At 36.2% G+C, this 18583-nt stretch overlaps 1 protein-coding gene across 4 annotated transcripts in view; it reads right to left on the minus strand.

Moving 5' to 3' along the window:
• Positions 1-18583, minus strand: part of ANKRD17 (ankyrin repeat domain 17) — a 182789-nt gene that overhangs the window by 91694 nt on the left and 72512 nt on the right. For all 4 annotated transcript variants that reach the window (XM_007998859.3, XM_007998856.3, XM_007998855.3 and 1 more), the window contains exon 2: positions 9750-9903. In XM_007998859.3, the coding sequence (XP_007997050.2) occupies positions 9750-9903 (154 nt within the window). The remainder of the gene's footprint in view (positions 1-9749; positions 9904-18583) is intronic.

The raw sequence follows: 18583 nt of genomic DNA on the forward strand, positions 1-18583 counted from the left end.
ATTTGTAGGTGGAAATTTCCATTTAAAAAGGGACGGAAATAAAGGAGTGAGGGAGACGAAAAGTGAAAGAGAGGTGGAGAAAGAAAGGAAGGGAAGTAGGGGGAATGCTAGCTTGTTAGCTACCATAAAGAAAATATTAAAAATAGAAATAATTACACAACTTAGAAAAACGAAGCAACTATTTGCATTGTATGAAAAGGTAGCTTATCTCCAAAAATCAGCTTTTATGTAAAATCTACTTTCATGTAACATCTTTGAATCTTGTTGTGCCTCTTGGGGCCACAGAAAACAAATCTATATGACAGTCTTTTAAGCATTTGAAGAACACTTTATTTAACCTAAATCTTCTTGTCTTCAGGAGAAACATTCCCTGTTCCTCTGAGGCATATTTTTAAATAATTTCATAATCCACATTTCTCTCTCATAAACTTCTAGAGCAATGTCAAATTGCTGGAAAATGCTAAATTAGGTCTCTACTCTTCTGTACAAATAGTTTTCTATACTCCAAGACAGGACTGTGCACATGCCCTTATTATGTTTTCAGGTCTATTTGGTTAAGATCCTTTTAATAATCCATTCTAGAATTTTACCTCGGATGGAAATCAAGTTTAACCATGAGTCCTTCAAATACTTAAATACTGTATCACAAGATGTTTACTGAAAGGATTATTGAGCAGTATTAGGTCAGTTTTACGCAATAATAAAGTAGCAGTTTACATGCATTGCATGTATAATAGGTAGTGCACTGGGGTTCTTAAACCATGAACAATTAGTGTTCATAGTGTATTTATGTCTACTTTACAAAACCTAAGAAAATGTATGTCTTTAAAATGATTATAGATATTTCATTATCACCTCCTTATATTTAAGATATGATATATAGTGCTAAATTTGTGTGTGTGTGTGTGTATACTCCCTAATTAAAACATTGTTCCTATGAGGATAACATAATGATCCACTTCACAAAAATACCACGATGATTCACATGAGAAAGTTTCAGCCTACAGTCTCTAACAAACAAGTGGGGAAAATTATATATCGTCAATTCTCATTATTCAGTTATTCATAGTAGTTATGTTAAATTGCTAGAAACACGGAATTAGCAAATACTATACTCAACAACTGCTCCTGGGAGAAATACGGCATTAGGCAGCCCCTGGCCACAGCATTGTCATTAATGAACATAACCCTGTTTTATGTGTGTTTCTGTTTACATGTACCTTTTTTTGTGTGTGTCCTTCCAACTTTTATTTTAGGTACAGCAGGTATACATGCAAGTTGGTTATGTGGGTAAATTGTAAGTTGTGGGGGTTCAGGGTACAGATTATTTCATCACCGAGGTAATGAGCATAGAATCTGATAAGGAACTTTTCAATTCTCACCTTCCTCCCATTCTCAAGTAGGCCCTGGTGTCTACTGATCCCTTCTTAGTGTCCATGTGTACTCAATGTTCAGCTGCCACTTATAAGAAAGAACGTGGCATTTGGTTTTTTGTTCCTGCATTAATTCACTTAGGATAATGGGCTCCAGCTGCATCCATGTTACTGCAAAGGACATGATTTTATTCTTTTTTATGGCTGCATGGCATTCCATGGTGTAAAATATAACTTATTCAATATATGTTGTTGATTCATTAACATTTAACTCACAGCCAACAGCAGTAAAACTCATGCCTGAACCTAAAACATATTTTTTCCACTTAAGAACACTTAAGAACACTAGACAGCACTCTGCTTGGGTGCCATTTTAAACAGTGAGTGGGAGGGACTGTACATCATGGTTTGAGTGCTAGCTAAGACACAGTACAATATAATATCAGACAGATTTCGGATGGTTTTTGACCTCAGTCCCTGGCTTCCAGATGGTATCTCTGGACAGCTCAGGGCCTAGGGGAACTTGCCACCCTGAAGAGGAAAAAACAAGTCTGGCTGGCTTTGCCACCAAGATAGATGGAGTAAGATGGCTGAATAGGGGGCTCTAGTGATCTCCCCACCCCTCCCCAAGTTTGGCAACTATCTACACAAAGTGAGCATCTTCATACGAACCCAAAATCAGGTGAGCACACACAGCGCCTGGTTTTGACTTCATATTGCTGAAATAGGCATTAAAGAGGGTAGAAAAGATAGTTTTGAATTGCCAATGACACCCCTCCCTAATCCACTAGCAGCTCCCCACATGGTGCAAAGAACTGTGCAACTGTAAGAGGGAGAGTACAGCAACTGTGAGCCTTTGCATTGAACTCAGTGCTGCCCTGTCACAGCGGAGAGCAGAAACAGGCTGAACTCAGTTGAGGCCTGCTCGTGGAGGGAGCATTTGGACCAGCCCTAGCCACAAGGGAATTGTCCATCCCAGTAGTCCAAGTTTGACTTCCAGCAAGCCCTGTCACCACAGGTTGCAGTGCTCTGGGGCCCTAAGTGAAGTTGAGGGGCAGTCTAAGCCACAGGACTGCAATTCCTAGGCAAGTCCTAGTGCCAAGATGGACTTGGAGTCACTGGATGGGGGATGGGGAGCAGGTAACTTCCTGAGCCACCACTCGGGCGGCTAAGGGAATGCTTGAGTCACCCCTCTCCCAACCTCAGGCAGCACAGCTTAAGGCTCCAAAAGAGACCCCTTCCTTCTGCTTGACAGAAAAGAGCAGAGACAACTTGGTCTTGCATCTTGGATACAAACTTAGCCACAGTAGGATAGGGCACCAGTCAGATTTGTGAGGCCTCCATTCCAGGCCCTAGCTCCTGGACAACCTTTCTACACACAACCTGTGCCAGAAGGGAACCTGCTCCCTTGAAGAAAAGAACCCATCCCTGGAAGGATCCATCAACTACTGACTAAAGAGCCCTTGGGCCCTGAAGAACCAGCAGTGACACCCAAGTAGTATGCCACCTGCCTAGGTTGAGACTGGGATGTGCCAGCTTCATGTGAAAACCAGCACATTCCCAGCTATGGTGGCAACAGTGAGAGCACAGTTGGGGTGCGGCGGGGGTGCTGAGTAGAAAGCGGACTCTTGGGGTCTCCTATTCCAAGGCTTGGCACTTAGATGACATTTCTGGAGTTGTCCTGGTAGAGAGGGTGCCCACTGTTCTGAAGGGTGAGTCTCAGGCTTGGCAGCTTTCATCACAAGCTGACTGAAGAGCCCTTGGGCCTTAACTGCACTGCACATTGGCGGTAGCCTGGCAGTACTCCCTGTGGGTCTCTGGTGGTGGTGGCCATGGGCTCAGACTCCTTACCTGTGGAAAGAGGAAGAGTGGGAAGGACTGTATATCGTGGTTTGAGTGCCAGCTAAGACACAGTACAATAGAATATCAGATAGATTTCTAAGGTTTTTGACCTCAGTCCCTGGCTTCCAGATGGCATCTCTGGACTAGCTCAGGGCCTAGGGGAACTTGCCATCCTGAAGGGGAAAAAAACAAGTCTGGCTGGCTTCGCCACCTGCTGACTGTAGAGCCCTAGGGCCTTCAGCAAACATAGGTGGTAGCCAGGTAGCGGTCACAACGGGCATTGAATGAGACCCAGTGCTCTGCTGGCTTCAAGTCTCACCTAGCAGTCCCAGTGGTGGTGGCCCCAGGGGTACTTGTGTCACCCCAATCCCAGCTCCAGGTGGCTCAGGAGAGAGAGAGAGACTCTATTTGTTTGGGAGAAAGAAAGAGAACAAGAGTCTCTACTTGATAATCCAGATAATTCTTCTAGATCTTACATAAAACTACCAAGGTGGTACCTCTATGAATTTGTAAAAATCATAGCAATACTGGGATTGGGGTGCTCCCCAATGCAGACATGGCTTAGATCACAATACCCAAGTCGCTTTGAATACTTAGAAAGCCTTCCAAAGAAGGACGGGTACAAACAAGCACAGACTGTGAAGACTATAATAAATACCTAATTCTTCAGTGCCCAGACACCAACAAACATCTACAAGGATCACGACCATCAAGGAAAACATGACCTCACCAAATGAACTATATAAGGCACCAGGGACCAATTCTGGAGAAACAGAGATACGTGACCTTTCAGAAAGAAAAATCAAAATAGTATTAAGGACACTCAAAGAAAAAAAAGATAACACAGAGAAGGAAATCAGAATTCTATCAGATAAATTTAACAAAGAGATTGAAATAACTGAAAAGAATCAAACAGCAATATTGGAGCTGAAAAATGTAACAGACACAGTGAAGAATGCATCAGAGTCTCTTAATAGCAGAATTGATCAAGCAGAAGAATTAGTGAGCTTGCAGACAGTCTATTTGAAAATACACAGTCAAAGCAGACAAAAAAAAGAAGAATAAAAAAGAAAGAAGCATGCCTACAAGATACAGAAAAAAGTCTCAAAATGGCAAATCTAAAAGTTATTGGACTTAAAGAGGAGGTAAAGAAAGAGATGGGGTAGAAAGTTTATAGGGTAAAGGTATAGTAACAGAGAACTTCCCAAACCTAGAGAAAGATACCAAAATTTAAGTACAAGAAGGCTACAGAACACCAAGCAGATTTAACCCAAAGACGACTACCCCAAGGCACTTAATAATCAAATTTCCAAAGGTCAAGGAGGTAAGGATCCTAAAAGCAGCAAGAGAAAAAGACACAAATAACATACAATGGGGCTCCAATACATCTAGCAGCAGACTTTTCAGTGGAAACCTTATAGCCCAGGAGAGAGTGGCATGACATAAAATGCTGAAGGCAAAAAAATTTTATCCTATAATAGTACATCTGGCAAATATATCCCTTTAACATGAAGGAGAAAGAGGGACTTTCCCAAATAAAAGTTAAGAGATTTCATCATCGACATTTCTGTCCTACAAGAAACACTAAAGAGATTTCTTCAATCAGAAAGAAAAGAATGTTAATGAGCAAAAATAAATCATCTGAAGGTACAAAACTGACTGGTGATATTAAGTACACAGAATATTATAACACTGTAACTGTGGTGTGTTAACTCTTACCTTAAGTAGAAGCACTAAAAGATTAATCAATCAAAAATAATAACTACAACAACTTTTCAAGACATATGCAGCACAGTAAGATATAAATAGAAATGACAAAAAGTTAAAAAGTAAGGGGATAAACTTAAGGTGTAGAATCATTGGTTTTCTTTTAGCTTGTTAAATTTGTTTATGGAAATTTGTTAGGCTGTTATCAGCTTAAAATAATTGGTTATAAGATAGTATTTGCAAGCCTCATGGTAACCTCAAATCAAAAAACATACAATGGATACAAAAAATAAAAAGCAAGAAATTAAAGCATATCACCAGAGAAAATCACTTTCACGAAAAGGCAGGAAGAAGGAAGATAACACTACAAAACAACTTGAAAACAAATAACAAAATGACAGGAGTAAGTCTTCACTTATCAATAACAGCACTGAACATAAATGGACTTAAAGGACTACCATTAAAAAATATGCAGAGGCTGAATGAATAAAAAACAAGAGCCAATGACCTGTTGCCTACAAGAAACACACTTTACCTATAAAGATACACACAGAGTGAAAATAAAGGGATTGAAAAAGAAATTCCAGGCCACTGGAAACCAAAAAAAGAGCAAGAGTAGCTATACTTAGATTGCACAAAATAGATTTCAACACAAAAGTATAAGAGACAAAGATCATTATATAATGACAAAGGGGTCAATTAAGCAAGAGGATATAACAATTTTAAATACATATGCACCTAACACTGGGACACCAAGCTATATAAAGCAAATACTAGAGCTAAAGGGAAAGATAGAACCCCAATATAAAAACAGCTGTAGACTTTAACACTCCACTTTCAGCATTGGACAGATCTTCCACAGAGAAAATCAACAAAGAAACATTGGACTTAGAAAGAAAGATGGCAGAGAGAAGACGAAACAGGGTAACATGCAGCCCTCACTTGGATGGGCAGAATAGCATGTGGAGACTCACACCACAAACTCTGGCTCTAAGAACCACAGCAGGAACATTACCAGGAAAACCAAAAGAATTCACAGATTCTCTGAAGGAAGTGGCACATCGCTGCAAATTCTGCGAGACAGTAAAATAACTGAGTTCCCAAAGTATGAGAGGGACTATGTATCTCCAAACATACATGTCCACTGGGGAATCTGAAAATCCAGATCACGGGAGAAGGATTTAACCTCACCTATAACAAAAATGAATATAAGGAGCCACATGAAATATAAAGGTAGAAGCAGCAGCGGGAAGAGCCTTGCAAGCACACCCAGTCTCCAACTTGAGCCTAGGGAAGCCATCCCTGACTGCATCTGATGGAGGCCCTCAGGGAAGGCAGCAAGCAGAATTAGGGGAGGGGTCAAAGGGTGAAAAAAGCTTCCAACTGAATTTTATAATAATTTCAACTGGGCACAAACTTTCTTCAGTAGAACCCACAGGGTAAATGGGAATCCTCCCTAAATCATTCTACGAAGCCAGTATCACCGTAATACCAAAACCAAGAAAGGAGAGGACGGGAGGGGAGGGAAGGGGAGAGGGAAAGGAGAGGGAAGGAAGGGGAGGAGATGGGAGAAGGAAGGAAGGAAGAAAACTACAGATCCCTGATGAACACAGATGCAAAAATCCTCAACAAAATACTAGCTAACAGAATCCAACAGCATAGCAAAAAGATAATATACCTTAATCAAATGGGTATACCAAGGAATGTAGGGATGGTTTAATACATGCAAGTCAACAAATGTGATACATCATATAAAAGGAATTAAAAACAAAAATCAAATGATCATCTCAATGATGCAGAAAAGGCATTTGATGAAATCCAGCCATCCCTTTATGATTAAAACCTTTAGCAAAATTGGCATAGAAGGGACATATCTCAAGGTAATAAAAGCCATCTATGACAAACCAACAGCCAACATTATATTAAATGGGAAAAAGTTGAAAGCATCCCCCCGAGAACTGGAACAAGATAAGGATGCCCACTTTCACTACTTCTATTCAACACAGTACTGCAAGTCCTAGCCAGAGCAATCAGACAAGAGAAAGAAACAGACAACCAAACTGATAAGGAAGAAGTCAAATTATCCTTGCTTGCAGATAATATAATCTTGTATTTGGAAAAACCTAAAGACTTCACCAAAAAAAATTAAAACTGATAAATTCAGTAAAGTTGCAGGGAACAAATCAACATACAAAACTCAGTACCATGTCTATATGCCAAGAACCAACAATCTGAAAAACAAATCAAGAAAGTAATGCCATTAAAATAGCTACAAATAAAATAAAATACCTAGGAAGGAACTTAAAGAAATGAAAGATCTCTACAATGGAAACTATAAAACACTGATGCAAAAAATTGAAGAGGACACACAAAAAAATGGGAAAATATTCCATGTTCATGGGTTGGGAGAATCAATACTGTTAGTTAAAATGTACATACTACCCAAAGCAACTTACAGATTCAATGCAATTCCTATCAAAATACTAATGACATTCTTTACAGAAATAGAAAAAGCAAGCTATATTGGTCTGTTTTCACATTGCTATAAATACCCGAGACAGGGTAATTTATAAAGAAAAGCAGTTTAATTGACTCACAATTCCACATGGCTAGGAGGCCTAAGAAAACTTACAATCATGACATAAGGTGAAGGATCAAGGACCTTCTTCACATGGCAGCAGGAGAGAGAAGTGTGAGGGGCAGAAGGAGAAGAGCCCTTTATAAATCGTATCTTGTGAAAACTCATTCACTATTACAAGAACAGCATGGAGCAAGCTGTCCCCATGATCCAATCACTTCCCACTGGGTTCCTCTCTTGATACATGGGGATAATGGGGATTACAATTCAAGGTAAGATTTGGGTGGGGACACAGAGCCGAACCATATCACAATCCTAAAATTTACATGGAACCTCAAAAGTTCCAGAATAGTCAAAGGTATCCTGAGGAAAAAGAACAAGACTAGAAACACATTACCTGATTTCAAATTACACTACCGAGTTATAGTAACCAAAATGGCATGACTGTTGCATAAAAGTACACATACAGACCACCAGAATACAATAGAAAGCCCAGGAATAAATCCATACATCTATAGCGAACTCATTTTTGACAAAGTTGCCAACAACATCCAGTGGGGAAAGAACAGTCTCTTCCATAAATGGTGCTGGGAAAGCTGGACATCCATATTCAGAAGAATGAAACTAGACCCCGATCTTTTACCATATACAAAAATAGAATCAAAATGGATTCAAGACTTAAACCTAAGACCTCTACTATGAAACTACTAAAAGGAAACATTGGGGAAACTCCCCAGGACATTAGAGTGGGCAAAGATTTCTTGAGTAATACCATAAAAGAATGGGTTCCTAAAGCAAATAAGCACAAGTGGGATCACATAAAGTTAAAAAGCTACTGAACAGCAAAAAAAAAAAAAAAAAAAAAAAAAAAAAATCAACAAACTGAAGTGACAACCACAGAATGGGAGAAAATATGAATTAATAACCAGAATACATAAGGAGCTCAAACCATAGGAGAAAAAAAATCTAATAATCTGATCCAAAAATGGGCCAAATATTTGAACAGACATTTCTCAAAAGAAGACATATAAGTGGCAAACACACATATGAAAAGGTATCAACATCACTGATCATCAGAAAAATGCAAATCAAAACTACAATGAGATATCATTTCATACCAGTTAAAATGACTTAGCCAAAAGACAGGCAATGTTAAATGCTGGAGAGGATGTGGACAAAGGGAATCCTCATACACTATTGGTGAGAATGTAAATTAATACAACCACATGGAGAACAGTTTGGAGGTCCCTCCCAAAAGTAAAAATAGAGCTACCATATGACCCAGCAATCCCACTCTTAGGTGTACACCCAAAAGAAAGGAAATCAGTATATTGAAGAGGTATCTGCATTCCCATGTTAATTGCAGCACTATGCACAATAGCCAAGATAGAGTAGAAGGATGATTACCAGAGGCTGGGGAGGGTAGTTGGGGCAGTGTGGGTGGGGAAGTGGGGATGGTTAATGAGTACCAAAAAAAAAAAAAAGTTAGAAAAAATGAATAAGACCTAGTATGTGATAGCACAACAGAGTGGCTATGGTCAAAAATAATTTAATTGTACATTTAAATATAACTAAAATAATATAACTGGGTTGTTTGTAACACAAAGGATAAATGCTTGAGGTGATGGATAGCCCATTTACCCTGATGTGATTATTATGTATTGCATGCCTGTATCAAAATATCTCATGTATCCTACAAATACTTACACCTACTATGTACCCACAAAAATAAAAAATTAAAAAATTAACATCAACAAAAATCACAAAAATGTGTAAAACCTGGCATTAAATAGGCCACAAAAGGACACTTATTTATGGCAGGAGAGTTGAAACAAGAATGTAGAGCATGACTTTGTTCAACTTCTGCTGGAAGCATCTATGTAGGGTGATTGAAATGTTTCACCGCTTTACACATGCCTATGAAAGACTACTAGTACTGATTTTGAAGTTAAAATGCATTTTTGCAGGTAGGCAAATTCACAAATACATACTTCATGAATAATCAAACTCAACTGAAAAAGAAATCTCTCTCTATAAGGTCAACTGCAGCACGTGGATTTTACTCTGGTAATGAAAATTACAATATGCTTTAGGAAAATGCTCCATGTAATTCAGTAGAAAGTAATCAATTAACCTTTATTAATAGTATCATTCTAAATACCCAATATCATTCTACAACAAGAGCTTTTATTAGATTGATGTGCAACTTTACATAATAAGGTAGAATTATTACTATGTAGAGTACATACCTGCAGCTTCTAGTAAAGCTTCCAGTCTAGCCTGTGTTTCTGGATCTACTGTCCTGAGGTCTGCACCATCAGCAGTACCTGATAAGAGCAACTTGGAAGCTGTTTCCAGCATTGGATTTTCCAAATCATCCTGATCCAAAATGAAAGACTCCACCTATAAAACAAATGCAAAAAGAGGGAGGAAGGGAGAAATGAACAGTGAAAGGAAAAGAGGGGAGAGAAATAAAAAGAAAGCAGGGGAGGGAAAAAATATGTTAACATAATTAACAATGGTAAACACAATGCAACCCCAAAAAGTTCAACATGACATCTAAGCCAGTTGATTAACAAAAGAAGAAAATTATATTTGTGGAAGAATTCAAAACTTTCTTACTCATATGCAGCCTAATTTTCTTTTCTAATATTCTTTTCTAGTTTAATTTGCTTATTAGTTATATGTAGGGTTGAGTGTGATGCTTAGGTTGTGAAAACTCTGTGAATAGGATACCTAACTAAATCAGCAGTTTTTAAATGTTTTGCTTTCAGGACTCAATGAAGTACTGAACTCCCAAGGACTTTATATAAACCCTATATTTCTTGATATTTACCATATTGGAAATTAAGTAACAAATATCAGTATCAAAAAATCACATACATTAATCTCACCACTGATTTCATCCAAAAAGTCTTTAAGTACTGGAAAGCTGTCAAGCCTAGGCAAACAAGTTTCAAAATTCTAATTTGTGCTTGAAAGCTTAACTATCATGGGCAACAAGTATTGTTGTTTTCCTTAAAGTGACAGACTCACTTAAAACATGATTAGGAGTATTTGCCAAATATCCAAGTTTGACAACTGTAGTTTTTCATTTGTACTTTACCATAAAAATGACATTTCATGGGGGAAAAAGGCTAACTCAGCTCACATCTCAAAACATAGCAGTTATTTTTCCTCCAGACAAACACTATACTTTTTGTATGCAGCAAAAGTGTTTTATGTGTACTTCCCATTTTGTTACACACAGTAATATTCAAAGAACATGCATTCAAAAGGGGAGTTTTCATAAAATTAATTTTATTGCTTCAAGAACATTCTTAAAGTTAAACTAGCATTTTTTTTTTTAACTTCAAGCGCATGGCAGTGAAGAATACAATCATATCAATACAGTTTGTTTCCATGGCCTTCGGGTCCAGAAGTTCTACCCATCACTATTTTTGCACCATCACTGTAAATGTCAACATAGTAAAAAAGTTAAGTAACATCTCAATATTATGATAAAAATAGTTTTGACCTCATGGACACCTTGAAATGGTCTCTGGGCCCTGAGGTGTCTATTTACTATGTTAAGAAACACTGATGTAAGTATAGCAGATTCAATTAAAGAAATTTAAAGAATTAGAAAATAACAAACTCCTAAGACAGGAGTAAAGCTTTGTTTTGATATTCCCTATCACAGTGCTACTTACAAATAGGTACTAAAACATATTCTTTTCTGCTTACTGATATAAATTGATGATTATTACATAAAATATCACTATTTAATATCATCAGAGTTAGTTTATTTCACAAATCTAAGGTACTACTAACACTGCAATAACTACAATAGATGTAAAAATAACTGATAAGGTAGAATACAATCATGCTCATGCCTACTATCCAGGAGGTAATAAAAAAGACAAGGAATAAATCCTTAACCATCATAAACCTCAGAAATGATACTGTTCCATCTTGAAAAGTCAACTAGCAAGTAACCAAGAATACTGCTATAATTAATCAACACATTTAATACTAAATGTTAAATCTGGGAAGAAATAATGTAAGTTTCTCTACCAAGTTCCATTAAACTAAAGCAGTTTAACATGGAATAACATTCGAGATTTCAAATATTTTATACACAAACAAACACAACATTCTAAAAACACTCTGTAAATATTTTTTAAATTTCATAAAATTTTGTACTACATTAACTTTAATCAATAACTCCTTATGGCAGGGAGATAAGAAATACAAAAACAATTTTTAAAAATTATATATATTTTAAAATTATATATATGTATGTGCATATATTCTTTTTTAAAGAGACATGGATGGTCTCGCTATGTTGCCCAAGCTGGCCTCAAACTCCTGGGATTAAGTAATCCTCCTGCCTCAGCCTCCCAAGTAGTGGGGATTACAGGCACACACCACTCCTTACTGATTTTTTTTTTTATTTTTGTAGCAACAGGGTGTGGAACTCCTGGGCTGAAGTGATCCTGCCACTTTGGCCTCCCAAAGGACGGGATTATAGGCATGCACTACCAGGTCTGGCTAATTTTAAGTTATCTTTAAAGGTAGTAGCAGAAGTATGAGAAAGGAAGAATTTTATAGGCTGACTTCTGAAGTATTATACTTTAGGAAGCAAATTTTTGGGCATGGCAAAGTGCGATTCAAAATTATAGCAGTAAAAAATATGTTTTCTTATTGTCAAACAAAGGTCCAGAAGATGAATCTTTCGAAAGAAAAGGCTGTTTCCTAATGAAATTTTCTAATATCTGAAATTTATTAAAATATTTACAATTATTTAAATTTAATAAGAAAACATAAAAGCAAATAAACAAATGTATGAAATTGAACAGGTAAAATGAATAGATGAAATGCCATAATACAGTATTTTAAATGAACATTTTAGAAAGTAAAAGACCTCAAAGAGCAGTCTATAGTTAACTGATTAATCGAAGGTAGAGATCAGAGGTGCTAAAGATGTTCAAAGGAGACACTGCATGCATAAAAAATAATATAAAAGGATTTTGAACAAAAAAAATTGATTTGTATAAGAGGAGAGAAAGAAGGAACATGGACTGGCAGGTATAAAATTTCTATGTGATAGAACACTGGGTTTTACTGTAGGTTTGAAAAGACAGGTTAGAAGTTGAATCACAGAAGATATCAAATTTCAAGCAGAAGGGACTGTCTTACACAAAGTCCCCTATGCCACAGATATCCTAACTAGCCTGGTGAAAACTCACTAGGAAAACTGCATTTCCATCTCTTGATGAGATATACTAAATACAGAAACATTTACTTTCTTACTGACGTTAAGCTTCTCTACAAAAGTTCTTATGTTATTCTTAGGCCCACTGTTCTCCCTATATGCAAAACTTGGTAACTTAAAAAACTGTAAATTCAAATGACTATGAAATTCTTATAGAGAGCTTTAGAAAAGGGAGGGGCTATCAAAATGACAGAAAAGAATAGGAATGAACATTTATTATTTCCTCCCCATTCCTCATTTATGATTAATGAAGGAACTACTTTCAAGGACACTGCTGAAATATGAAGGCCTAGGTACCAGAATAGATTTAGTTGCTACCTGTGTGACCTAACCAAGTCTCTCTCTTAGCCATCTATAACTTTAGACCCTCAATTCTGCCTAATTTTTTTCATAGATTTATCACACGTGAATATTATACATATTGTCTTTCCAAGCTCTGTAAAAACAAACACTTTTTTGGTTTAGTCGTATACACCCAGCGATTAGAAGTGTGTCTAACTCACTGTCAGGATTCAGGTGACTACTGAATAAATAAGAATCTACAAAGAAGGTGAAATTTACCAGATGATTTTGGGATTCTTCCCTTTCAGATTCTAAAAGGCTCTCGTGTATTTGGAGAAGAACGAGGTAATCACAATAAATACATCTAAAGGTATATTTTATAGATCTTGGAGATACAGAATCTTACATTAGGTAGCAGGTGGTATAAAATGCTATTTTCATTGACTTATTACACACACATTTATTGCAAACATTCTATGTGTAAAAAATACTGTTTAATACTATGGGAGATAAAGAAATGTGTGATACCAGCCTTGCTATGTAGGAACTTATTTCTTTAATGAGCATGTGTAAAAATGAACCATAATACAGGATAGAAAGTGCATAAGGTAATGAGAAAGAAAAAGAGGTATAAAAGTTCAGCAAGGAGAAAGAGAATTTCCTTCTTTAATACCAGTTCCTCTTTTTCCAACTAGAAAGAGCTTGTGTTACATTACAAAACAAGTGAAGAGAGACTGGCATAAAGAGATGCAATCTTATAAACATACAAAAATAAGTATTCCTTTATTAAATTATGGGCATACACCTCTCTGCCATACCAGATCCCCAGCTGAGACAGCTCAGATTAAAAACTAAAATGAATTTTCCCTCTGAAACCTACTGCATTTTTATTATATTATTCTACAGAAAAAAAAAAAAATCATTTTGAATCACAACCAACTTCTGGAACATAACAAACATTAAAAGTGGTCCAAATAAGAAATTCAAATAAGTATTTGAACTGGGCACGGTGGCTCACGCCTGTAATCCCAGCAGTTTGGGAGGCCGAGGTGGGCGGATTGCCTGAGGTTGGGAGTTCGAGACCAGCCTGGCCAACATGGTGAAACCCTGTCTCTACTAAAACTACAAAAATTAGCCAGGCATGGTGGTGTACTCCTATAATCCCAGCTACTTGGGAGGCTGAGGCAGGAGAATCGCTTAAACCCGGGAGGCGCAGGTTGCAGTGAGCCGAGGTCGAGCCACTGCACTCCAGCTTGGGCGACAGAGCAAGACTCTGTCTCAAAAATAAAATAAAATTAAATTAAAAAATTTTAAAGAAAGTATTTGAAAATATTTTATATTTAAATGAAATATATAAATAACTTCCATGAAGACAGAAGATGAAGGAAAGAAACGTTCTTACTAAATGTATTCTCTAAGCGTGAAAAAAGCTATCAAAGTTACAACTGGCCTTTTTTAAAAGTTGTATTTAAAGTGGTTTGAATGTGTTGTTTTGACCAGCTGGATATTTTATGAAATGATGTTTATGAATAAAGAACCATCAAAATGCAAGAGGCTTAGAAATCACAAGGTTCAATTCATTGTTACAGATGAAAAAACCAGACACAAGTACCTTTATTTAAATAGCAGATTTCTAAATACCTAGCACCAAGAGACCAGTTATCCAATTAACTAGCTCAATATACTTTCCACCAGGAAATTCAATGCTGGAATAATAAAGCGTTGAACTTTCACACTGCTCTGGGAAAGGTGACTTGAAATTTTACATTTAGGGATTAGACTGTTAACTACCTGAACCCATTGTTTAATTACTAAAAGTGGGACAACCAAACCTAACATGCCCTCGAGTTACGCAACATAAAATACACAGCACCTCCTATAAAGAATTTTTGTCCCCTCAATAAACAATAATCTAATAGAACTTTTAGACATGTAAGTAACTTCCAGTACATGGAAATTAGTAAGGCAAATACAGGAATAAGATAAATCAATGTTTCTCAATGTAAAAGCACTATTAACATTTTGGACCAGATAATTCTTTGTTGTTTGGGGCTGTCTTATGTAATTTAGGATGTTTGACAGCAACCCTGGCCTATATTCACTAAATGCCAGTTAGCAACACTCCTTCAGGCTGTAATAATAAAAAATGTCTCCAGACATTGCTAAATGTTCCCTTAACAAGAGAAAATTAAAAACAGCAGCAGCAACAAAAATCATGAAGGAGAAAGAGGTTGAGAATCACTGGGTTAAATAGAAGCCAAAAAGAAAAATCTAAAATGTGGAACATTTTACATCAAAACTGACCATTTTCTTCATGTAAATAGAATGGGAGCAAAAAATCTTTTTTGAATAGAGTAAGAGCAGTTCTGAATTAAAGAGACTCCAGAGATATAACCAGCAAAATAATAGGTCTTACTTAAATCCTATCCAAACGGGACGATCGTAAAAACAGTATTTTTGAGACAAGAAATCTGAATGTGAACTGAAATGTTTGTATAATCATTGGATTATACAAACACAAAAATAATTTTGTTATAATCAATACCCTCCATAAATATACAATAGAGAAAGGAAACTCTATGTGCAAATAACTATCAAACAAGTTTGAAAGAGGTACTAAACAGATACTAATACAGTGATTGTGCAGAGAAATGAGAAAATAATTATGAATGAGAGTGCTAATAATATAAACGAATTACTCCAGTTATATAAGAAAAGATCCTTGTTTTTCAGACATGCATACTGAAGTATGTAGGAATAGTGTCGGAAATTTGTCATCAAATACTTAAAGAAAACAAAGCTTCATGGCAAATTCTTGAAAATGTTGCATCTGAGAAATAGATATATAGAGGTTTTGTTTTGTTTTGTTTTGTTTATTGAGACAGGGTCTCACTCTGTCACCCAGGCTGGAGTGCAGTGGCAGAATCTCGGTTCACTGCAGCCTCTGCCTCCTGGGTTCAAGCGATTCTCCCACCTCAGCCTCCAGAGTAGCTGGAAATACAGGTGCACACCACCACGCCCACCTAATTTTTGAGTATTTTGGTAGAAATGAGCTTTCACCATGTTGGCCAGGCTGGTCTCAAACTCCTGACCTCAAGTGATCTGCCCGCCTTGGCCTCTCAGAAGTGCTGGGACTACAGGCGTGAGCCACTGTACCCGGCCTATAGAGTCTCTGTACTTTCGTTCATGCCGAGTCCTTTTAATTTTGAAAGACTAAAAGTGATGACATTTCACTGTAGAATTTGCTTTTATTTGAACAGAAAAAACATTATTTAACAGTAATATTACTTAGATTTCTAAGATAATTAGAATTCTTTTTCGCTTTCTCCCCAAATTAAGTCTGACTTAATGCAAATAATAATGAAAACCAAGGTATTTTAACAATGGTCAGAGCTGAATGAATTTGTTTGTCATTAACGGTAATTCAAATCTTTCTACACTCAAAATACAAAGTCACATGGAAATTTGGTAATGCAGGGTCATTTGGACCAACTGTGATCGTTAGCATTACATTTCAAACTACTCCTCAAGTTAGAAATATCATTGCCGTACTAGAGAACAATGGTTCATTCTGTAGTTTAACAAACTGGTATTTATTCCAAAGGATAAGACAATTAGTGTATTTTGGTCGGGTGAGGTGGCTCACACCTGTAATCCCAGCATTTTGGGAGGCCGAGGTGGGCAGATCACCTGAGGTCAGGAGTTCGAGACCAGTCTGGTCAACATGGTGAAACCCCATTGCTACTTAAAATACAAAAATTAGCCGGGCATCGTGGCAGGTGCCTGTAATCCCAGCTACTCAGGAGGCTGAGACAGGAGAATTGCTTGAACCCAGGAGGTGGAGGTTGCAGTGAGTCGAGATCGCACCATTGCACCCCAGCCTGAGGGACAAGAGCTAGACTTCCTCTAAAAAAAAAAAAAAAAAAAAAAGAAAGGAAACTAGTATATTTTAATTAACTGGATGCCATACATACAAATTCCATTCAACTTAACAAATATCTACAAATTACATACTAAGTGCAAAGCAGTAGGCTACTCATTGGATTATACAAATACAAAAATAATTTTGTTATAATCAATACCTTCCATAAATATACAATAGAGAAAGGCAACTGTATGTGCAAGTAACTATCAAACAAATTTGAAAGAAGTACTAAACAGATACTAATACAGTGATTGTGCAGAGAAATGAGAAAACAATTATGAATGAGAGTGCTAAAAGCAATGATGCTTCAGGAAGATGGTGCCTTTCAATACTGTGCTACGTTCAGAATTTATATTAAGTTACAGAAGGATTTAAGCACTAAGGCAAATAACTGGTAAAAGAAAGATAATTAGAGACCATGTTAAAGATCGTTTCAGATAGATATGACACCAGAGACAAAACAACCAATTAAGAACTTAAGTAAATCAAATGCATTATGTGAGGTAAACATGGGAAAAAGGTCAGTCTCTAAGGATAAACATACTTTATAAAAGAAAAATACTGGCAACCCAAAATTTAGACTTCTTTACATTCAACACTAACCCCATCGCCCATCTGATGTTTTCCAGAAGAAAAAAACCATAATAAGAAATACTTATTATAGATAAATATTATTTATCTTTTTATTATTTATTATAGATAATAAGAAATATTTATTATTGTTTTTGTTGTTCTGGAAAATACCCTATTTATCACTGAATCTCAAAAGCTGGTAATCTGAACTTTAAACCAGTAATCTACATTTCAAAAAAGGTGTTCTAAATCTTGACTATATTATAAAAGCATTTTCAAACAAATAATCCCCACACTTACTCCTAGAAAAGAAGTTATCTTCAGTCCAAAATTTACCACACTTAAAATTTTAAGATTTCTTAATAAATCCAGTCAATGCAGAAAAATCCCTCCAAAAAGATTTTATATTTTTTTCTAAATTTTTCTTTCAGTAAGTGTCAGTGATTGATTTTTAGCATCGATTTAGACATTTCAGTAACATAAAATGGGTTTACAGACATAAATCCGTAACTAACACTACTTTGGCTACAAAAAATAAAAGTTCATTAGAAATGACTTACGGCCATCATTACGGGATGAATTACATAACTCATATATATAACCTATTCACTGATATTCAAAGCACAGGCTATATGAACATAATTGAAGGCAACGAGTCTTAATTTTGGCATTATCATTATGAAATACATTTGCATATGAAAACATATTTTTAAAACTGAATATAAAAAAGTGAATATAAAAATTAAGAAACTTGAGTTTATGATCATTTTATGATAGTGACTGAATAAATTCTTAATTTATTAAGAAATTAAAATAATTTCTGGGCTCTCAAGTAAGCCTGGAAAAATATGGCTATTTGCTCTTATAGTTCTTTGAATACTGATAGGCAGATTTATTACACATAAAATAAGAAATAAGAAGTATTCATAATTGTAAAGTCATCACAATTTAGTCTCTTCTGCACATGACTCAAATAATTCCTTTTGTCTGTATTTTTTATAGTCTTAAATAAGGGTAAACTTTGATAAAATACCACAATTCTTAAT

The sequence above is a fragment of the Chlorocebus sabaeus genome, chromosome 7, assembly GCF_047675955.1.
Source record: "Chlorocebus sabaeus isolate Y175 chromosome 7, mChlSab1.0.hap1, whole genome shotgun sequence".
In the NCBI taxonomy this organism is placed as follows: Eukaryota; Metazoa; Chordata; class Mammalia; order Primates; family Cercopithecidae; genus Chlorocebus; species Chlorocebus sabaeus.